This window comes from Piliocolobus tephrosceles, chromosome 21 (genome assembly GCF_002776525.5).
Source record: "Piliocolobus tephrosceles isolate RC106 chromosome 21, ASM277652v3, whole genome shotgun sequence".
Lineage (NCBI taxonomy): Eukaryota > Metazoa > Chordata > Mammalia > Primates > Cercopithecidae > Piliocolobus > Piliocolobus tephrosceles.
In genome coordinates this window covers 33,526,460-33,547,624 of record NC_045454.1, presented here as the reverse complement: position 1 = coordinate 33,547,624, position 21,165 = coordinate 33,526,460, and the positions used below count along the sequence as shown (strand labels likewise).

General features: G+C 59.4%; 2 protein-coding genes across 3 annotated transcripts in view; one reads left to right on the top strand and one right to left on the bottom strand.

Moving 5' to 3' along the window:
* CILP2 (cartilage intermediate layer protein 2) overlaps positions 1-5,421 on the top strand; it is a 7,620-nt gene extending 2,199 nt beyond the window's left edge. The window contains exons 4-8 of the mRNA XM_026456979.1: positions 495-650; positions 1,772-2,047; positions 2,263-2,371; positions 2,653-2,810; positions 3,086-5,421. Of these exons, the coding sequence (XP_026312764.1) occupies positions 495-650; positions 1,772-2,047; positions 2,263-2,371; positions 2,653-2,810; positions 3,086-5,421 (3,035 nt within the window). The remainder of the gene's footprint in view (positions 1-494; positions 651-1,771; positions 2,048-2,262; positions 2,372-2,652; positions 2,811-3,085) is intronic.
* A 13,567-nt stretch (positions 5,422-18,988) lies between these two features.
* Positions 18,989-21,165, bottom strand: part of PBX4 (PBX homeobox 4) — a 58,406-nt gene continuing 56,229 nt past the window's right edge. For both annotated transcript variants that reach the window (XM_031934911.1, XM_031934912.1), the window contains exons 7-8: positions 20,959-21,065; positions 18,989-19,391 (exon numbers count right to left, since the gene is read on the bottom strand). In XM_031934911.1, the coding sequence (XP_031790771.1) occupies positions 19,299-19,391; positions 20,959-21,065 (200 nt within the window). In that variant the 3' untranslated portion in view covers positions 18,989-19,298. The remainder of the gene's footprint in view (positions 19,392-20,958; positions 21,066-21,165) is intronic.

Here is a 21,165-nt window from a genome sequence, read left to right as displayed (position 1 = left end):
GGCGACCCCCGGGAAGCGTTGTGGGCGGGTGGGGCTGGGAGGTGCAGGACTGTGGGGGTATGGGCGTGGCTAGGAAGACCCAGGGGGCCCTTGGGCGTAGAGCCACGTGTGGGGGCGGGGCCAGGGAGGGCGAGGCTTTTGAAGAGAAGTGCTGGAAACAGCGCGGGGCTCAGGGGCACCGTCAGGAGGCCCAGCGGGTCAGGACCCATGTCCAGCCCCCTGGAACGCATCTCCCTCCCGCTGCCCTCGTTTGCGCATCTGTAAGAGCTTAGTTCTGTGGCGTGCCTTGAGCCCAAATGTGTGCAGGATGCAGGGAGAAGAGCAGGACTGACCCCCGGGACCTTATGCCGGGGTGGGGAGGTGGGTCGGTGCCTAAACGGGTGGGGGCGATGGCAGATCTGCCATGGGGAAGAAGGGTCCTTTAGTCCCAGGTTACCCGGAGGCGCGGTTCCTGGGGAGGGCGGCCTCCTGATCTCTGTCCCTGCCTTCCGCAGAGGCCTCGTGGGGCGCGTGGGGCCCGTGGGGTCCCTGCTCGGGGAGCTGTGGGCCAGGCCGTCGTTTGCGCCGCCGCCACTGCCCAAGCCCCGCTGGGGATGCGTGTCCCGGGCGTCCTCTGGAGGCGCAGAGGTGCGTGCGGCCTCGATGTCCAGGTAGGAGGGGCGAGGTCTGGAGGCAGGGGCCCGGTACAAAGGGGGGGGGGGGGAGGTTAGGGGCTGAGCCTGGGGTAGAGGGTGGAGTTAGAGGCGGGGCCTGGATGTGGAGAGGCAGTGCCTCTCATGAGCGATGCCTAGAGGGGAGGAGCTAGTTGGGGGCGGGGCCTCATGGGACGGGGCTGTGAAGGGCGGGGCCTGGTGCAGGGGCGGAGCCTGGTGGACCCAAACTCTGGAGCCAGGTGGAGACCGGCCCTTCCTTCCTTCCTGGGCCCAAGGAGCACTGATAACTATGCACATCTGGACAGGTGGATGCCAGGGGGCTCTTGTGCAGGCAGACATGGGCAGATAGGGGGTGCTTCCCCTGTATGCATTTCAGACTGTACGGATGTCTCCGTGGGGGAACAGAAGTCAGTTCATGCACTCAGGGTGTACACGTGCGTGGCATTTGCAGCCCCTCCTGGTCCCCCACGCCCACACAGACACCCGCTCACAGCCTGGCAGACATGATGCCTAGGCCCTCACAGGGCCAGACACCGGGCAAGCCAGGAGGAGACTGGAAATTCCGCTAGCGCCTGGGCTCCACAAACACGGCCTGGAGGCTGCTCCGGGGAGCCCGTCACAGGGTGGGGGCACATGGTGGCCAATGGGGCGTTGGGGTCCCCACCCCATCGCGCCTGGCTCTGCCCTCCCGGCGCCTGTGCCCTGAAGTTTCCAGTGGAATTTTCCATTTTATGGAGAAACCGCAGGATTGGGAAGGGGGGCAGTTGTTCTCAGCCCAAGATCCAACCCCGTGCTGGGCCCCCAGCCCCTGTCCAGACATTCTCTCTTCTCCTGGAAAGGTCTGCGCCGTATTTTGAGGCTCACCTCTCCTGTCCCCTCCTATAGGACCTCTTCCCTACGTCTCTGGGTCCCAGTTCCTACCCCCTGGCCCAGCCCTGACCACTCAGCCCATCACCCCCACACACCAGGGACTGCTCCAAGCAGGGCCATGCTGAGGCCTCTGAGAGGCACCTTATAGGGGGGCCCCAGACATATTTGTTGAGTGACTGAGTGGAAAGCCCTCCTCAGGAGGGATTGTGGAGGCTTCTCTGCCCTGCTGCCTCTCCATATCCACCCAGGGTGCGGCCTTGACACCTGTGAGTGCCCGGACCACATCCTCCTGGGCTCAGTGGTCACCCCATCTGGGCAACCGCTGCCAGGAGCCAGGATCTCCCTGCGAGACCAGCCTGGCACCGTGGCCACCAGCGATGCTCACGGAACCTTCCGGGTGCCTGGTGTCTGTGCTGACAGTCACGCCAATATCAGGGCCCAGATGGATGGCTTCTCTGCAGGGGAGGCCCAGGCCCAGGCCAACGGATCCATCTCTGTGGTTACCATCATCCTTGATAAGCTAGGTAAGCACCCTTACAACATGGGGCATGAAGGGGCTGAGGATCTGGGGAGGAAGTTCTAGCACTCAAAGTCAAGGGAGGAAGAAATAAGATGTGACAGTCATTGGCGAAGGCGCAGAGTGAGTCCGGGCATTTCTGGGAGAAAGGAGAGGATGGGGACCTTGTGCCTGGGAAGGGTCAGTGGGAGAAGCTCTGATCTTTGCCACCTTTGACCCCAGAGAAGCCATACCTGGTGAAACACCCTGAGTCCCGAGTGCGAGAGGCTGGCCAGAATGTGACCTTCTGTTGCAAAGCCTCCGGGACCCCAATGCCCAAGAAATACTCCTGGTGAGCACCCGCCCTGGGCTCAGGTGCATCTTCTCCGGCTTTGGGGTTGGATTCAATTTCATGATGTTATGTGGTTTCCCATCTGGAGAGTGGGGAAAGCGTTAACAGGGAATGAATTGGTTGGGAGAGGGACTACCAAGGAGGTTGAATGGGGCCAGTCTCGCTGGGGAGGAGGCTGACTTCGGCAAAGCCTCTCTGCAGATCCCGAGCTGCTCCTGCAGACTGGGGACCGACACATCCCCTCCCACTAAGTCCTATGGTGTCACTCACCTGCCACCCAGGTTCCACAATGGGACCCTGCTGGACAGGCGAGCGTACAGGTACGGGGCCCACCTGGAACTCCAGGGGCTGCATCCAGACCAGGCTGGCATCTACCACTGCAAGGCATGGAACGAGGCGGGTGCTGTGCGCTCGGGCACTGCCTGGCTCACTGTACTTGGTGAGTGTCCTTGGCCACATCCCTGAGCAAACCTTCACCCAAACAGAGCCCGGACTATAGCTAAGCTCAACCCCAAATGGAGCCCCCACTTCAGACCGATCCAATCCTAGGCCTCCACTGAGCCCCCATGCCACTCTGAGCGCCAACCTTCAGTCTTTACCCTGGGCAGACCCATTTCCCTTAGGTTGAGTCCTTGACCACAGACAGAGCCCCCAACCTTGGCCTCCATGAAGTCCCCCTCCCTGCCCTGACTTGTATGTTTTCTTGGTCCCCAGCCCCAGGCCAGCCAGCCTGCGACCCCCGGCCCCAAGAGTACCTGATCAAGCTCCCTGAGGACTGTGGTCAGCCAGGCAGCGGCCCTGCCTACTTGGACGTGGGCCTCTGCCCCTACACCCACTGCCCCAGCCTGGCAGGCTCCGGCCCCCGCTGTGGGGACACCAGCTCCCGCTGCTGCTCTGTGCGCCGTCTGGAGAGAAGGGAAATCCACTGCCCTGGCTATGTCCTCCCGGTGAAGGTGGTGGCAGAGTGTGGCTGCCAGAAGTGTCTGCCCCGTCGGGGGCTGGTCCGGGGCCGTGTTGTGGCTGCTGACTCTGGGGAGCCGCTGCGCTTCGCCAGGATTCTGCTGGGCCAGGAGCCCATTGGCTTCACCGCCTACCAGGGAGACTTTACCATCGAGGTGCCACCCTCTACCCAGCGGCTGGTGGTGACTTTTGTGGACCCCAGCGGTGAATTCATGGACGCTGTCCGGGTCTTGCCTTTTGACCCTCGAGGTGCCGGCGTATACCACGAGGTCAAGGCCATGCGGAAGAAAGCACCGGTCATTTTAGATGCCAGCCAGAGCAACACGATCCCCCTGGGCGAGCTGGAAGATGAGGCGCCCCTGGGCGAGCTGGTCCTGCCTTCTGGAGCCTTCCACAGAGCCGACGGCAAACCCTACTCAGGGCCTGTGGAGGCTCGGGTGACGTTCGTGGATCCCCGAGACCTCACCTCGGCGGCATCCGCCCCCAGTGACCTGCGCTTCATGGACAGCGACGGCGAGCTGGCTCCGCTGCGCACCTACGGCATGTTCTCCGTGGACCTCCGTGCGCCCGGCTCCGCGGAGCAGCTGCAGGTGGGGCCAGTGGCCGTGCGGGTGGCCGCCAGCCAGATCCACATGCCGGGCCACGTAGAGTCCCTCAAGCTGTGGTCGCTGAACCCCGAGACCGGCTTGTGGGAGGAGGAGAGCGGCTTCCGGCGCGAGGGGTCCTCGGGTCCCCGGGTGCGCCGCGAGGAGCGCATCTTCCTGGTCGGCAACGTGGAGATCCGGGAGAGGCGCCTGTTCAACCTGGACGTGCCTGAGCGCCGCCGCTGCTTCGTGAAGGTGCGCGCCTACGCCAACGACAAGTTCAACCCCAGCGAGCAGGTGGAGGGAGTGGTGGTCACGCTGGTCAACCTGGAGCCCGCCCCTGGCTTCTCCGCCAACCCCCGCGCCTGGGGCCGCTTCGACAGTGCGGTCACCGGCCCCAATGGTGCCTGCCTCCCGGCCTTCTGCGACGCCGACCGGCCCGACGCCTACACCGCCCTGGTCACCGCCACCCTGGGCGGCGAGGAGCTGGAGCCAGCCCCTTCCCTGCCCCGCCCACTCCCGGCCACCGTGGGCGTCACCCAGCCCTACCTGGACAGGCTGGGGTACCGTCGGACGGACCACGACGATCCCGCCTTCAAGCGCAACGGCTTCCGAATCAACCTTGCCAAGCCCAGGCCAGGTGACCCCACCGAGGCCAATGGGCCTGTGTACCCGTGGCGCAGCCTGCGGGAATGTCAGGGGGCCCCGGTGACCGCCAGCCACTTCCGCTTCGCCAGGGTGGAGGCGGACAAGTATGAGTACAACGTGGTGCCCTTCCGAGAGGGCACGCCTGCCTCCTGGACTGGCGATCTCCTGGCCTGGTGGCCCAACCCGCAGGAGTTCCGGGCCTGCTTCCTCAAGGTGAAGATACAGGGTCCCCAGGAGTACATGGTCCGCTCCCACAACTCGGGGGGCAGCCACCCACGCACCCGAGGCCAGCTCTATGGGCTTCGGGACGCCCGGAGCGTGCGAGACCCGGAGCGACCGGGCACCTCGGCAGCCTGCGTGGAGTTCAAGTGCAGTGGGATGCTGTTCGACCAGCGGCAGGTGGACAGGACGCTGGTGACCATTATGCCCCAGGGCAGCTGCCGGCGCGTGGCCGTCAATGGGCTCCTTCGGGATTACCTGGCCCGGCACCCTCCGCCGGTGCCCGCGGAGGACCCAGCTGCCTTCTCCATGCTGGCCCCCCTAGACCCTCTGGGCCACAACTATGGCGTCTACACGGTCACTGACCAGAGCCCACGGCTGGCCAAGGAGATCGCCATTGGCCGCTGCTTTGATGGTTCCTCTGACGGCTTCTCCAGAGAGATGAAGGCTGACACTGGCACAGCCGTCACCTTCCAGTGCCGGGAGCCACCGGCTGGACGACCCAGCCTCTTCCAGAGGCTGCTGGAGTCCCCGGCGACAGCACTTGGTGACATCCGCAGGGAGATGAGCGAGGTGGCGCAGGCACAGGCCCGGGCCTCAGGTCCCCTCCGCACCCGCCGGGGCAGGGTCCGGCAGTGACCTGGGCCTGGGGCCTGGCTTTCCTGCCTCCCTCCGGACTCCTCTGACCCCAGGAAGCTTTGCCCCTCTTTCTTCTCCAGACAGCCCCCTCCCCAGGTGTCTGGGCCTCCTTTCTCCTCCCCTGTCCAGAACTCAGAGTCAGACAGGAACCCAGAGCATCCGATGGTAGAAACACCAAGGAGGCGATCGTTGCTGTGTGGTATGGAATGGAGTTTGCTGTGACTCTGGGGCCAGCACCCCGGGGACAACGTTCAACCCTAGCCTGAAGGGACCTGCTCCCAGTTCAGAAGCCGTCTCTGACTTTTCGTGTGTATCTTGACCCTGATTTCAATCTTCTACCTTTGGGAGTTCTGACGTTCAGCACAAAGTCCCCTCTGCCTATTTGGAGCTCAGCGCTAGACCAGGTCCCCTGCCCCGAGTTTTGGTTTTGGGGTTATTTATTGAAACAAAGCGTGGGGGGCTGGTTGTGGGTGTGAGTGGGGGTGCGGGGTCCAGGCTAGGCCCAGTGAAAAGGAGGAAGGGGCTTCTTGGGGTTCCCATGTGGGGTAGGCTCTGGGGCTGAGGGGAACAATTCTCACATGTTTGGTGCTTAGAGACCTGCCCGGGGCGTTGGGGTGGATGTTCCCGCCCTCCGGGGGCTCAATTAAAAACGCTTTATTTCCAACTCATGATGTCAGGCTCCAGGGAGGAAAGATGGAGGCTGGGGCTCCCCGGCCCAGATATACCTTTGCAGGCAGAAACACGCGGAGGCACACGCGGGCACCAGAGGCAAGAAGCCCAGGCGGCCGTGACCGCTGAACACAGTAGCAGCCGCTGCTCTGGCCTGGCCTCCTTGGCTGTGCCTGGCCATGTGCCCCGGAGCTACAGCGGGCAGGGAAGGGCCCTGGCGGGGGAGCCTCTGGGGCAGGCAACAGCGAGTGAGGCCACCCCGGACCTCCTCAGTCGAGTCCACAGCAGCCCCGCCCTGAGCCCCACCCACCTGAACCCCGGCCACACATCGGTCATGTGGCGATGGGGCTGCCTGAGGCCAGGGCTTTCTGACCTTGCCAGGACCCTGGTTTCAGAGGCGGCAGAATCACAGCTGGCTGGCGGTCTGTGTGCACGTGTGTCCTCCTGGAGCTCCACGGGGCCAGCGCTGTTCTGACCACACCCCCACTGTCCAGATAGAAAAACTGAAGTCTGGCATGAATCCCAGCAGCTTTGAGGCCCCTGTAGCTCTAGGTGTGTGATTCCCCAGGGCCTGGGGACGAAGGCATCAATGTGGCAAGACTGGCGTGGCCTCCAGGGCATCTGAGATGGGAGACTTGTCCCTGGCTGACACCTCCCAGGGAGTGGGTATGTGGAGCATCCCTTAGCTTAGGGGGCAACCACCCACTTCCTCTTCAATCTCCCACCCATCCACTGGCCCCCCCTCCCATCGTCCAGCCATCTAGCATTTAGAGGTGTGAGCTCTGCTGCACTGGAAACCTCAGGGGCCCTGAGACAGCCTAGCTCTCTAGGAGGAGATAGGCTCACGTGTGCAGACCCCAGTATGCCCTGGGGCCAGTGCTCTACCCAGAGGGGTCCCTGGCTCTTGTCCACTGGCCACATCCCCCTTCGGCTGAGGTCTTGGCAAATCCGAACCTCCGCAGCTCTCACCCTTTCACTCAGGGAAACATTCCCTTTGCCCTAGGGTGGACTTGGGGGCCTGGAGGCAGGGGGAGAAGCTCAAAATGCGAGGCATCACCCCGCTCTCTGAAGGTGGACCCCAGGGCTCTGCTGGTGTTTGGGTTTGGGCAGCCCCAGACATCAGCACCCCAGCCTCACCCTCGATAGGCTGTGATAGGCAAGAGAGGGGAGATGCTTTGAGGTCCCTGAGGGAGCTGGCAGGGGTTGGAAGTACACACATTTATCCAGAATTTACCGTCTCTACACCCCCAGCTGACAGGCTCAAAGGTGCAGGCCCCCCGCCCAAGGCAAACTAGGTTCCCAACCTGCCTGCCGCAGAGCCCTGCTCAGGGCTGCCTGGTGGGGTCCCGGGGAGGGGCAGGAATGGGGGCGCGCCCATTTGCAGCGGGCAAAGCTGGCTGCAGCTTCCAGGCAGAGGGTGATGAGGTGTCAGCCTCCACAGCCAAATACCTTTCATTGAGAAAGTGTTGGGGCCTCTGACGCTGCCAGGCTAGGGCGGCCAGCCAAGTGTGGGGCAGGCAGCTGGCCCAGACCTGTCCCCTTCCCTAGGGTGGGGCAGTGGGTGGGCATCCTCCTGAAGTCCCCTCCCCAGCCACCATGGTTGGGCCAGGAGGGGCATTTCAGGAGGAGGACATGGCTGAAGCAAAAACTGGGCAGGGCATGGGGGCTACAGTCCAGCTCTTTCCCATCCCTGCTGATAACTCTGCAAGACGGAAGCGTTTGGCCACAATTTCCAGATGAGGAAACTGAGGCTCCAAGAGAAGGAAGCCATCGCCCTCAGTCAACAGCCATGTGCCTCTTGACACTGCCTGTCTGCCCCAACTGCAGCCCTTGAGCCAGGAATCCCACCCCCTCCCTCCTGGAACCTGGGCTACCATTCACCTCCTGGTAAATCCATTGTCCACCCCCCTCAACCAAACTGGGGTTGCCAGATCACACCCCCTCAGTCTGAGGGGAGTGGGGGGCAGGGGACCCCCCCCAAAGAGACCCCCAGCTTCAGCCAACCTGGGTCAGCTCAGGGCACAAAGAGGCCCTTGGTCCCGCCCACGGCATTTTAGACTTTTATAATTTTAGAACCAGGGGTTCTTAAAATTCCTAGCACCATGATGGGGAAAAAATCTTGGAACAGTAAAATGTTTAAAACAAGAGTCTTAAAACCACAGAATCCAAGAGGAGGGAGATAAAAATGAACACATACTGAGCATTGACTGAATGTAAGCCCTCCGAGCCAGCCCCTGCAAAGCCTAACTCACTTTAAGGGCATTTAGTGTAAATCTGTTGCCTTGGGATCCCCAAAATACACTTTTAGAGAGGATGATACCCCTATTCTACAGCTGAAGGAATCTTCTCAGGGTCACACAGCAAATGGTGATGCTGTGGGCTGGAGGAAGGGCAATGTTGCCTGGAAAAGGGGACATAAGCACTGGGTCTTGAAGGATGTGTAGGAGTTTGCTGGGTGGCCAAGGCAAGAAGGGCATTCCAGGGTGCTGGAAAGGTGAATGTGAAGGCTGGAGGAGGGAGACCCATGGAGGGCAGCAGTAGAAGGGAGACACAAAGGGAAGGTAAGGCGGGGCTTGAATGCTGAGCGAGGAGCCTGAGTTCTCTGGTGAGCAATAGGGAGCTATGGGAGGTGCTGAAGCAGGAGAGGGTTACACAGTATCTCGTGACAAAGACTCCCCTGGAGCTGGTGCAGGACTCAGCTTCTGAAAACATGCTTCTTTCATGGAACTGGGATCTGCTCCCTCCCACTTGGGGGCCCCTTCAGGGTCCAAACCCTGCAGCCCAGGGCCCTCTCTCCCCCAGCTGCCTTCCATCCTGGCTGAACATCCCTGGCTCCTCCACTGGGGCCTCGTGGACCTGGCGTGGCAACCCACCACTTCCCCGGCCCCGTCTGTCTCTCTCATCAGCCCTCGGAGTTGGGTCTGACCCAGCCTCAGACCCCAAAGACTGGAGCCAGCCTGGCGGGGAGACCTGGCTTTGGTCAGGTGGGGGAAGCGCTTGTGCTTTAATGGTGGAAACAAAGGCAGGATGCCACAGGGTGAGAGCAGACCAGGCGAATGCCATGTCCTGATGCCTCAGGGCAGTAGCTGAGGCTAGACCCCTGGGCCTAGGGTGGAGGGGGTCTGGGCAGGCAGGAGGGAGGAGACCCCAGCCGTCAGGGAATCAGCAGACTCTGACGTTTGGAAACAAACACTGCCCTAGGCAGGGCGAGTGTCACCAGAACCAGACACGCCTGTCATCAGTCTCGAGGTCACACTGCCCTCATCACGCCCCATCCCTGTCCCCTGTAGTCAGGGGCATGACTCCCTCCTTCTCATACTTCCTAGCCATCTTCTTGTCACCTGATTGGTGACACTGTCACCCTCAGGACAGCAACATAGACAGTTGCACTCGAAAAGAGCATGAGGCCAGACACACCACACCCATGGGACACGCTGGACACTGTGTCCCCTCATCACAGCCACATGGGCAGACAGATGCACCCTCAACACAGAGAAAGGCCCACCCTTCAGGGTCAGGTAGCGGTGCCTGCAGCTGCACCTGTGCATACCTGTGCGCACCTGTGCCCAGCGCCCCCTTGACCCACCCATCATCACCCCACACATCGGGACACACCTGACACCCAGACTCCCGGCTGGCCCGAGTCAGGGCCAATCTCAACCCCCCACGACCCTCCACAATTCAGCCCCACGGGGCACACGAAGCCATGCCAAGCGCAGGCAGCATCTCCCACTCTCTCGGGGCCCTGGGGAGCCGGTCGGCCCTGGGGCTGGGGACTTGGCGGGAGGCCTCAAGGTCCCAGCCACTTTTCCAGGGAAGTCCTGAATCCCTTCCTGCTGACTCAGCCCAGGGGGCTGGCTAGGCCAGGGGCTGCCAAACCTCAGGTATGTCCTTGAAGGCTGCCTGGCGGGGCCGCTGAGGCGGGGGCGGGGGCTCCCACTCGGGACTTCAGTCCTTCCCCAGGCCCCAGCCTCCCCCCTTGCCCCAGATGGAGCTGCAGCTTTAACTGTGGCGTTCAGGGCATGGGGCCAGCACGATGGAGCCTGAGGCTGGCTGCTCCCACCCCAGTTCCTCCCGGCTGAGGGTTGGTGGAAGAATAAGCTCCCAGCCGAGCCAGAGTATCCCAGCCTGACTGTGGCCTCATAAAGACAGCACTGTCTGGTGGGAGGTGGCCCTGGCTGCCCATCCTGGGGCCCGGCACAGGGACCCATGCACACACTGTGGGCACACACATGCACCCATGTGATGGCTACATGCAGACCTGTGGATACAGATGTGCGTCATCAGACACAAACTCAGCCCCAGGACTGACCCCCCACAGAGCCCCAGTCAGGATGGGGAGGCAGCACTGGTCACAGATACCCCAGCCTGCAGGGTCAAGGTTGGCCCAGCCCAAAGGCCGGGCTGGGAAAATCCAGAGGAGGGCCCAGGGAAGGCTTTCTGGAAGAGAGGGCATTTTGACTTGGGCTTTGAAGGATGAATAGGAGTTTACCAAACCAAGCTCAGATGTCCAAAAGTCTTGAATGCTGGTTTTAGAGTTTACCTTTTGTCTGTGAGGATGTTGAGCAGGGGAGGGAGACAGACAAACCCCCATTCACTACCTCCTTTTAAGGACCCAGCCTCTGCCCTCAGGGCCCTTCCAGTCAGATGGGGGAGGCAGCACTGGCTCAGCCAGGAAGGATAGAAGATACCTCAGCTTTGTGAGGCACCTGTCATGTGTTGGGTTGGATCCTGTCAAAAATCCATAGGGCAAATTATATTATGATCCCCATTTTATAGCTGAGAAAACTGAGGGTGAGAGAGGGACACTTGCTCAGGGCCCACAGGGAAGCAGAGCTGTTCACACACAGCCCTGGTCGCTGACGTGCAACTGTGGCTGCTGACCTGGTCCCAAACTGACTCGAAAGTTTGCAGGCCAGGATGGTGCAGCTCAAAGAAGTCTGCCTTGGCAAAAGTTGCATCTTTGCACCTGGAGTCCTGGCCAGGCTGGGAGGCCCCTCCTTCCGGGACTACAAGATCCCCCTGGGATTTTTCAGCAAGATCATCCCCTGTCCTTTGTTATCTGGCTGCTGAGTGGCTTTCATGGGGTGGCAGAGGGATACTGGAGTGAGGGCCTTGGGGTGCTTCGCTAGGCCTTCTGGGAGGCCTGGGTCCCCGGCCTCAGCCCCGCCTGCCATCTGGCCCAGCTGAACACAAACACTTGGAAATGGCCGACCCAACGGAATCTGGGTTGTGGTCAGGCCGTGGCTGAAGAAGCCACTGGAAAAACACGCAGCCCACGGGGCCAGGCCCAGCTTACGTTTCACCAGGCAGGAGTGGCCTGCTGGGCGCCCAGAGCCGAGGAATGTCCGTTCTCTAACGCTTTGGAACGTGTTGTCTGACTGGGGAATCCAGCAGCTGGGCGGTGCCATCCTCAGTGCCCACTGGTCAGGCTGTGACTTACCTCCTGCTGCGTCCTTGGAGAATCAGGCCTCTTGGCGTGGCCCTCTGGCCCAGCCCCTGGCCAGCCGCTGCTGAAGACCCCTTGTCGGCTTGCACACCCCTGAAGACGCAGGGCTCACTCCCTTCCAGCTGTCATGCCAGGCAGCCGGAAGCCTGTAACTAGGCTGATTTTTTAATGGGAAGTTCTGGCTTCCTTGGCCACACAGAGGGGAGGTCAGTGCAGCCTGGGCGCTCCCTCCTTTCCCTGGGGTCCCACCTCCTTCTGGATCTCCGGATGTCCCCTCAGTCCCCTAGGATTCAGCATGTCCCAGATGGACCCGAGTATCTCACCCCAAAACGTGTTCCTCACCTTGTAGCCATGTCTCAGGGTTATCCATCTATCCGTCTGCCCTGCGCCGCAGGCAGGGCTGGTGGCCCACACATCCACTGAGCGCCCGCTGGGTGCAGAGCACCTCACTTGCATCTCTTCACTGACCTCTCCTGGTGAGGCTGATCCCGTTAATGCCCCACTTTGCAGGGGGTGGGGAACAGAAGCTCAGGGGGTTTCTTCCACGTCCTGAAGATGTGGTGGCAGATTCTGGAAGTAGAAGCCAGTTCCCCACTGGCTCCAGGACAAGGGCCTGGGAAACCTCGTTTGTCAGGCTGGGACGACGCCTGGTGGCCACAGGGGGAGCTGCAGCCTGGGCCATGGTGGGGCCTGCTGCAGTGTCCCTAGCTTAAGACTGGCTTTGGTTACTTCCCTGCTCACACACCCTCCATGGCTCCTCGGCGGGCACAGGGATGCTAGACAAGCCCCTCCTGTGTCACTACAGAGACTCCTGACTGCAAAACCTAGCCTCTTGCGTCAGACCTAAGCCCTGTCCTCACTCAACCTCACAGCCTGTTTCCCAGCTGAGGAATAAACCAACAATGGCCTCCGCCTCTTCAGGGATTGGCGACTGCAAGGCTGGCATGGATTAGGTGCTCTGTGACTGCAATCATCACCCTCAGTAACACACAGGAGAGGGGCAGGGACTTGAGCTGGGGTGTCCCAGGCAGCCTCAACTCCCCTCCCTCAGCAATCACTACCCTCCCCACCCAGGACAAGGCATCCGAATCAGGGCCTCAATTTCCTCCCCAGAGCGTGGGGGCCTCCAAACTTTATCGAAGGTCCTAGTCTGTTGTGTCTTGAAATGCCACCCTGGAGTCCTAGGGGAACAGAAACGTTCATGAGGGAGTGGGTATAGGGCTTTGCCAAGTACTGATGAAGGGACCCTAGAAACTTCCATCTTTTGCCTGGCTTATTTTTTTTTTTTGAGACAGATTCTGGCTCTGGTGCAATCTCGGCTCACTGCAACCTCCACCTCCCGGGTTCAAGTGATTCTTCTGCCTCAGCTTCTTGAGTAGCTGGGATTACAGGCAGGCACCACTATGTCCAGCTATTTTTTGTATTTTTAGTAGGGACAGGGCTTCACGATGATGGCCAGGCTGGTCTTGAACTCCTGACCTCAATTGATCTGCCCCCGTGGGCCTCCCAAAGTGCTGGGATTACAGGTGTGAGACACCACACCCTGCCAAAACTTTCATCTTGAAACTATATGAGGGAGACCTTGAGACTGTATATGGGGGACATTGAAACTGCATATAGGGGGCCTTGAAGCTGCCACTGCACACCTCACTTGGCCTGAGCATACCTCCGTGACCTGGGTTTGAGGCCCTCTAAATCTTCCCAATGCATCGTCCAGGGGATGTGGAAATGTCTACTAGGGTTTGGGTATGGAAAGTCTTTGAATTCCCATGTGAGGGGCCTCACAACTCCTATTTTCTTTTCTTTTTCCTTTTTTCCGGGTTCAAGCAATTCTCCTGCCTCAGCCTCCCAGTTAGCTGGGATAACAGGTGCCTGACACCATGCCTGGCTAATTTTCGTATTTTTAGTAGAGGTGGGGTTTCACCATGTTGCCCAAGCTGGTCTCGAACTCCTGACCTCAAGTGATCCGCCTGTCTGGGTCTCCCAAAGTGCTGGGATTACAGGGGTGAGCCACCACGCCCAGCCCTGAACTCATATTTTCAAGGTCCTGCGCTTCTTGGTGGCCCTGGGAGTGTGTGTGGTTGTGCCCATTCTTTGAGGTTGGAGGGGAACCTGAAAGGGTTTTGGAACTAAGCCCCACTGGCCCAGGGCCTGGGAAGGTGGTCTAGGGATCAGGGATAGCAGCCAATCCTCACCCCAGGACCAGAACCCCAGTTTCTGACCCGCCCTCTGTCCCAGGTGACCCTGATGGCTTCCCTTGAGGTGGAGAAGGCTCAGAGCCAGAGCAGGGGGCTAGAGTGGAGGAGCCGGGCAGGGGAGGGGCCGCGGCGGGGGGTGGGGGGGATGAGGGGCAGGGCCAGGATACGTTGGGGCCAGAGCGCCAGTGGGATGTAGCCATATGCAGGGCAGGGCCAGAGTCAGTATCTAGAATCAAAGGATCTAGAATCAAAGGCAGAGGTCCCAGAGAAGGCGGGGACAGGTGAGGGGCGGAGTCCTGGTGGACCGAGGCCACTTGCCCGCCCAGTCGTCTGATTCTTCCCCTGTCCCAGGAGAGATCGCGAAAGTAAACCGAACGCTGCAGGTTACTTCGACCTGTGACCCACGTAGGGTGACTGATGCCAGAGACCTCCTCCCCACACACCACGCCTCTCCTCATCCCTCAACCGTCTTCGGGATCCGCTTCTGTCCAAAAACCCCCATGGGCCAGGCAGGCGCAAGGTTGCGACCCAGGGAGGGGCAGCACCGTCCCTAGGGTCACAGGGCCCAGCCCCTTACCCCGTTCGTTGGGGCAGGGGGCGATTCCGGGCCGAGGGTCGGGGCGACGGACCGAGAGTGACTGGAGCTACGCCCGCGGCTGGCTGAGGTGCCCGCCTCTATCCCAGGAGCGGGAACCAGCGCCAGGAGGAAGACAAGCACCCGCCCCTGCGGACGCCCCTAGCCCCTTGGCTGAGGTCGCAGGACGCCGGCTGGCGGTGAGGAGAGGCAGCTCAGGGAAAAGAAAGCTAGGGAGGGCTAGGAGGGGGTCGGGGGCTCCGAGGGGTCTCAGGGAGGGGTACAGCAGTTAGCCAGGAGGAGGGAGTGCCAGTGCAGAGGCCCTCCCTGCGGTGGGAATGAGCTTATTCAGGGGCAGTGAGGGGGTCAGCGAAGAGGGAGATGCCCGGATCCTGTTCCGTTGTAAGATCGCCCCCTGGCGGGCCCAGTAGAGAAGGGGCAGGGAGATGGGGCCGGTCCACCCTCCCGTCTACCCTTCAGCTCTCCCAGCCTGGCAGATGAGCGGCCCCCTTCTCCCAGCCTGGGTGTCCCCACAGACAAGAAGGAACAACAGAATCCCAGACCTTTCGAGAGTACCCCTGCATGGACACAGCCGTCAGCATCTTTCTGTGCTCATGGGATTGCCACCAAGCCCTTCAGGCAGGGACTCCCGCTGTGCCCATTTTACAGAAGGGCAAATGGGCTCAGGGAGACAGGGCAGCACGCAGGGTGCAGAGGCAGGACTCCAATCCAGGACTCCTGCCCTGTCTGGGGCTCTGGCAGGTTGGGCTGGACCAGGTTGAGGGTGTCCGGTGGAAGCTAGAGGAGCCACTATGGGCCCGCGAGGGTCCCAGGTAGGTGGGCAAGGTGGGAGGCTGGGGAATCGACAATGGGAGGGCAGGGGACTGCACACATCACCAGGGTTCCCTCTCTGTGCCTCGGTTTCCCTAGCACTTAGTTGAGGAAGGTAAGGACATCACTGACTCCCTCCTCAAATGGTCCCCCACTGGTTTTGGGATCTGCTGGGGATTCTTGCTTGAATCCACGTGCCCACAGGCCACCGGGAGTCCCTACAACGCTGCCAGTGGCCCCATTTAACATGCAGGTCCCAGGTCAGGCGTGGTGGCTCACACCTGTAATCCTAGCACTTTGGGAGGCTGAGGCAGGTACATCACCTGAGGTCAGGAGTTCAAGACCAGCCTGGCCAACATGGCAAAACCCCATCTCTACAAAAATATAAAAATTAGCTGGGCATGAGGGCGGGCGCCTGTAATCCCAGCTACTTGGGAGGCTGAGGTAGGAGAATCGCTTGAACCCAGGAGGGGGAGGTTGTGGTGCGTGTCTATAGTCTCAGATACTCAGGAGGCTGAGGTGAGAGGATCGCTTGAGCTCAGGAGTTCAAGGCTGCAGTGAGGTATGTCACTGTACTCCTGCCTGGGTGACAGAGCAAGATCCTATGTCTAAATAAGTAGGCCGGCATGGTGACTCAGTCCTGTAATCCTAGCACTTTGGGAGGCCAAGGCAGGTGGATCACCTGAGGTCAGGAGTTCAAGACCAGCCTGGCCAACATGGCAAAACTCCATCTCTACTAAAAATATAAAAATTAGCTGGCCCTGGTGGTGGGCGCCTGTATTCCCAGCTACTCAGGAGGCTGAGGCAGGATAATTGCTTGAACCTGGGAGGTAGAGGTTGCAGTGAGCTGAGATTCACACCACTGCACTCCAGCCTGGGTGACAGAGCAAGACTCTGTCTCAAAAAATAATAATAAAAATAAATAGGCTGGGTGCGGTGGCTCATGCCTGTAATCCCAGTATTTTGGGCAGATCACCTGAGGTCAGGAGTTTGAGACCAGCCTAGCCAACATGGTGAAACCCTGTCTGTACTAAAAATACAAAAATTAGCCAGGCATGGTGGTATATGCCTGTAATCCCAGCTACTCAGGAGGCTGAGGCAGGAGAATCACTTGAACCTGGGAGGGAGAGGTTGCAGTGAGCTGAGATCATAGCACTATACTTCAGCCTGGGCAACAGAGCAAGACTCTGTCTCAAAATCAATAGATTAATTAAAATAAAATAAAAAGAAACACAAAAATTAGCCAGGAGTGGTGGCATATGCTTATAGTTCCAGCTACTCAGGAGGCTGAGGTGGAAGGATTGCTTGAGCCAAGGAGGTCAAGGCTGCAGTAAGCCATGATTACATCACGGCACTCCAGCCTGGGTGACAGAGCGAGACCTCATTTCAAAAAAAAAAAAAAAAAGCCGGGTGCAGTGTCTCATGCCTGTAATCTCAGCACTTTGGGAGGCCGAGGCGGGTGGATTACTTGAGGTCAGAAGTTCAAGACCAGCCTGGCCAACATGGCAAAACCTCATCTCTACTAAAAGTACAAAAATTAGCCAGGTGTGGTGCATGCCTGTAATCCCACCTACTCGGGAGGCTGAGGCACAAGAATTGCTTGAACCCAGGAAACGGAGGCTGCAGTGAGCCGAGATCGTGCCACTGCACTCCAGCCTGGGTGATAGAGAGAGACTCTCTGTGCCCAGCTGGTTTCTGTTTTCAGTTGAAATGTCATTAAAGGCCGGGCGCGGTGGCTCAAGCCTGTAATCCCAGCACTTTGGGAGGCCGAGAGGGGCGGATCACGAGGTCAGGAGATCGAGACCATCCTGGCTAACACGGTGAAACCCCGTCTCTACTAAAAAAAATACAAAAAACTAGCTGGGCGAGGTGGCGGGCGCCTGTAGTCCCAGCTACTTGGGAGGCTGAGGCAGGAGAATGGCGTGAACCCGGGAGGCGGAGCTTGCAGTGAGCTGAGATCCGGCCACTGCACTCCAGCCTGGGCGACAGAGCAAGACTCCGTCTCAAAAAAAAAAAAAAAAAAGAAATGTCATTAAAGATGATAAACTTCCCGAGTGCTTTTCCTGCACGCTGTGCCTAATGTCCTGTTGGCCCACTGCTGTGCACGGCTTGGAGCTTGGCATCCCCCAATTCCTGTTTGGGTGCTGGTGGCACCAAGAACCAGGGCCCTGGGTTCTATGCAGCCTGGGGTGTTGTGGGGCCCAAGGCATGACTGGGTGGGAAAGAGCACCCAGGGACTAGAGGCCTGGAGTCGGGATGCCTCTGCCCACGCCCTGCTCATAACCAAGTTAGCCCTGACATGGGATTCCCTCCCCACAGTGGTGTGGCTGGGCTTTCTACCATTTGCAGCCGGGAGATGAAAGCAACTCCTGTCCCCGCCCTAACTTCCTGTTGTCACATCCAGTCTGCCTGCCTCATGGCCCCCTGCAGCCCAAGACTCAGACAGAAGGCGTGTCCCTGCTCTTGTGAGCTACGTTCCGGACAGAAGTTATCAGAAACACACGCAAAAGTTGTGGGGGGTGGGTTCAGGGCCAGTTTCCAAGAGAAGGTCTTTTTATCTTTTTTCTTTTTTTTTTTAAATCTTTTTTCTTTTAAATTGTGGTAAAATATACATAACATAAAGCTTACCCTTTAAAAAAATTTTTTGGCCGGGCGTGGTGGCTCACGCCTGTAATCCCAGCACTTTAGAAGGCTGAGGCGGGCGGATCACGAGGTCAGGAGATCGAGACCATCCTGGCTAACATGGTGAAACTCCATCTCTACTAAAAAATAGAAAAAATTAGCCGGGCGAGGTGGCGGGCGCCTGTAGTCCCAGTTACTCCAGAGGCTGAGGCAGGAGAATGGCGTGAACCCGGAAGGCGGAGCTTGCAGTGAGCCGAGATTGTGCCACTGCACTCCAGCCTGGGTGACGGAGCAAAACTCTGTCTCAAAACAAAACAAAACAAAACAAAACAAAACAAAACAAAACACCCCAGCAAAACAGCAAATAGAGCAAAACCCGAAAAAAGTGCAAAACTAATTCCCTGTAAAATTCTGAGTTCTGAACATATAAATAAATATATATAATTGAGACAGAGTCTCACTCTGTTACCCAGGCTGGAGTGTAGTGGCATGATCTCAGCTCACTGCAGCCTCAACATTCCAAGCTCAAGTGATTCTCCTGCCTCAGCCTCTTGAGTAGCAGGGACTACAGGCATGTGCCACCATGCTCAGCTAATTAAAAAAATCTGGGGTCGTGGGTTGGGTGCGGTGGCTCATGCCTATAATCCCAGCACTTTGGGAGGCTGGGGCAGGCAGATCACTTGAGCTCAGGACTTCCAGACCAGCCTGGCTAACATCGTGAAACCCCATCTCTACCAAAAACACAAAAAATTAGCTGGGCATAGTGGCAGGCGCCTGTAATCCCAGCTACTTGGGAGGCTGAGGCGGGAGAATTGCTTGAACCTGGGAGGCAGAGGTTGTGGTGAGCCGAGATGACACCACTGCACTCCAGCATGGGTGACAGAGCGAGAATCTGTCTCAAAAAAAAAAAAAAAAAAATTCTGAAAGCAGAATTTTTTTTTGTAGAGACGAGGTCTCACTACATTGCCCAGACTGGTCTCAAACTCCTGTGCTCAAGCATTCCTCCTACCTCAACCTCTCAAAGTGCTGGGATTACAGGCATGAGCCACTGCGCCCAGTCAGGACATTTAAAAATCAGAACAGAGTGATACGATTCCACAGAAAATAGTGTTGGGAGTTGGTGCCTGAGCGGCGCAGATGAGTGACAGAATCACAGCACACATGACACTGCAGCTGTGACCGGTGTCAGCTACCACCCAAAACAAATCTGGTGAACAGACATCAGAATTAAAATAAGTCAAAAATTTTAATGGGAAAATCTGTGCCAAGTCCTAGAACAGACAATTCATAGCGTTACCATAAAATTACTATCAAAAAAACAAACTGAGGTGGGAGAATGAGTAGCGTTTCAGGCCATCTCGAGTCCCAGCAGACACATGAGCCAGCGCCATGGGCCCGGCTGAGGAGGAGGGGCTCATGGGCACCACCACCCATCTGGGTCTTCTGAGGTCATTGGCGGCACGTTCAGTAACAACGCAAGCGCTGGCAATACACGGCAGCTCACGCGGTGCTCTTTCCTGCTTATCCCCAGAACTTAATCAGACACACTGGAGTTGATGCTGCCAGGGTCTCCAGCAGGTGACGCAGTTGCAGGTCGGGGGGTGGACCCCTGCCAGCTACCGTGGGTCTGAAATGACAGAGATCGAGCATCAGAGGGGTGGCCGTGAGACTGGTGACTACCCAGCTCTCGTGTCGCAGGCGGAGCCTCCAGGGGTCCCTGGGAAAGCTTGGAAAAGATCCACAGATGACCTCAACCCAGTGGAGAAGGGAAGGGATGGAGGGGTCAGCCCTGGGTCACAGCTGGCCTTGCCACCTGATATGGGACATGGACGAGCTTCCCTGGCAGGAAAACTGGCCTCTAGTGGCTTCCCTGGGGCTTGGGCAAAGGACTGACTGGCATCGGGTACAGCAAGGGCTCCTGCCCGGTGAGGGGCGCGGAGACAAGGTCAGGCCTGCAGCCCATGGCGACGCCTGGAGTGTCATGGTGAGACTCGGTGGGAAAAAGGGGCTCTGAAACCTGGCCCAACACTGGTCTGACTGGGCAGCAAGGAGGACAGGAGGCATCCACTTGTCATGAGGGGTGGGGGCTCTGTTTGCAGTGCAGAGATGGCGTCAGGTCCAAGGGTGCTAAGACGTTTGTCCACAGGACCCACCCCCACTATGGTGGGCACCGTACAGGCTAAGGAAGTGGCTGGGACTGCTCTGCCCATGAGTGTGGGAGCACCACCCGGGGGGCACTCTGCACTGGGGTGGACGCACAGCTGCTGGCGTGTAGTCAGGTCCCAGGGGTGCAAAGGGCAAGGTGAGGCCCCTCGCGTGTGTCCCTGGCTGGGGGCTGCATGGTGATGGGGGGGCAGCTGCCACAGCAGGGCAGTGTGGGACGTGAGCTTCCCAGGACCAGGCGGGACCCCACAGATGGCACAAGGGGCATCTGTTCTCTGAGCCCCTGGGAGAGAGTGGTGACTTGGGAGGGGCACCCGGCTCTGCGGGGCCCTGGCACACGCTGCACAGCCTTGCGCCTGTGCTGGGCATGTCACACCTGGGCCTCCGCAGTGTCTTCAAGACGGTCCCCACTTGTGGCCTCCCCTGCCGCTGGGGTCAGGCCCCTGTGGCCACCAAGGGGGAGTGGGAGGCCATGGGGCCTGGGTGGGGTGGGTGTGTCAGCTGCCTCAGACCCCTGGTTCCTTTTCTTCACGGTCGCCAAAACGAATCCTCACTGTGGTCAAGCAGGGTGCCCTCAGTTCCCCATCAGAGCAGCAGGCGAGGAGGTGCTGGCACAAGACCTGACTTCCCGGCCAAGCTGCGGCACTGAGGGCACCAGGTCTGAGCCCAAGAGAAGGTCCTGCCTCTCCTCTGCTTGCTGCCTGCCCCTCCCTCTCGAGGGAAGCACACCATGTCCTTCCACACTCCTTTAGGAGGCGCCCTTCCCTCCACAGCCACCGCCCTCATCTTGGGGCTCATTCCCACTGACTTCCCAGCGGCTGCAGGGGTGACAGGTGGAGGTGGGGGAGGGCGCAGTCATTACAGAGTGGGGCCCTGCAGAGCTGTGCCCCGGTGGTGGCCACACAGCATGGCCTGTGTGACTGCTGGGACCTTTGGGGGAGCTGCCCCAAGGCTGAGGGCTGACTGACAAGACGGCCTTTCTGAGGACCTGCCACCCACCTGGGCGCTGTGGGATGGTGCCTGACACTCACCTGGGACTGCAGGCAGCCTCCCCCAGGAGGAGGCTGGAGAGAGCTCAGCGTCCGCAGGGTGAGGAAGGCCTCCCCAGCACTGGGCAGCGGGAAGGGTCCAGAGGAGCCTGGAAGAGGTGGGAGCTGGGGTGGGCACAGTCGTGGCACCTCCTCGAGTGGGACCCGCCCAGCCCCTCAGCCGACAGGAGGCCTCGAACAGGAGGCTCC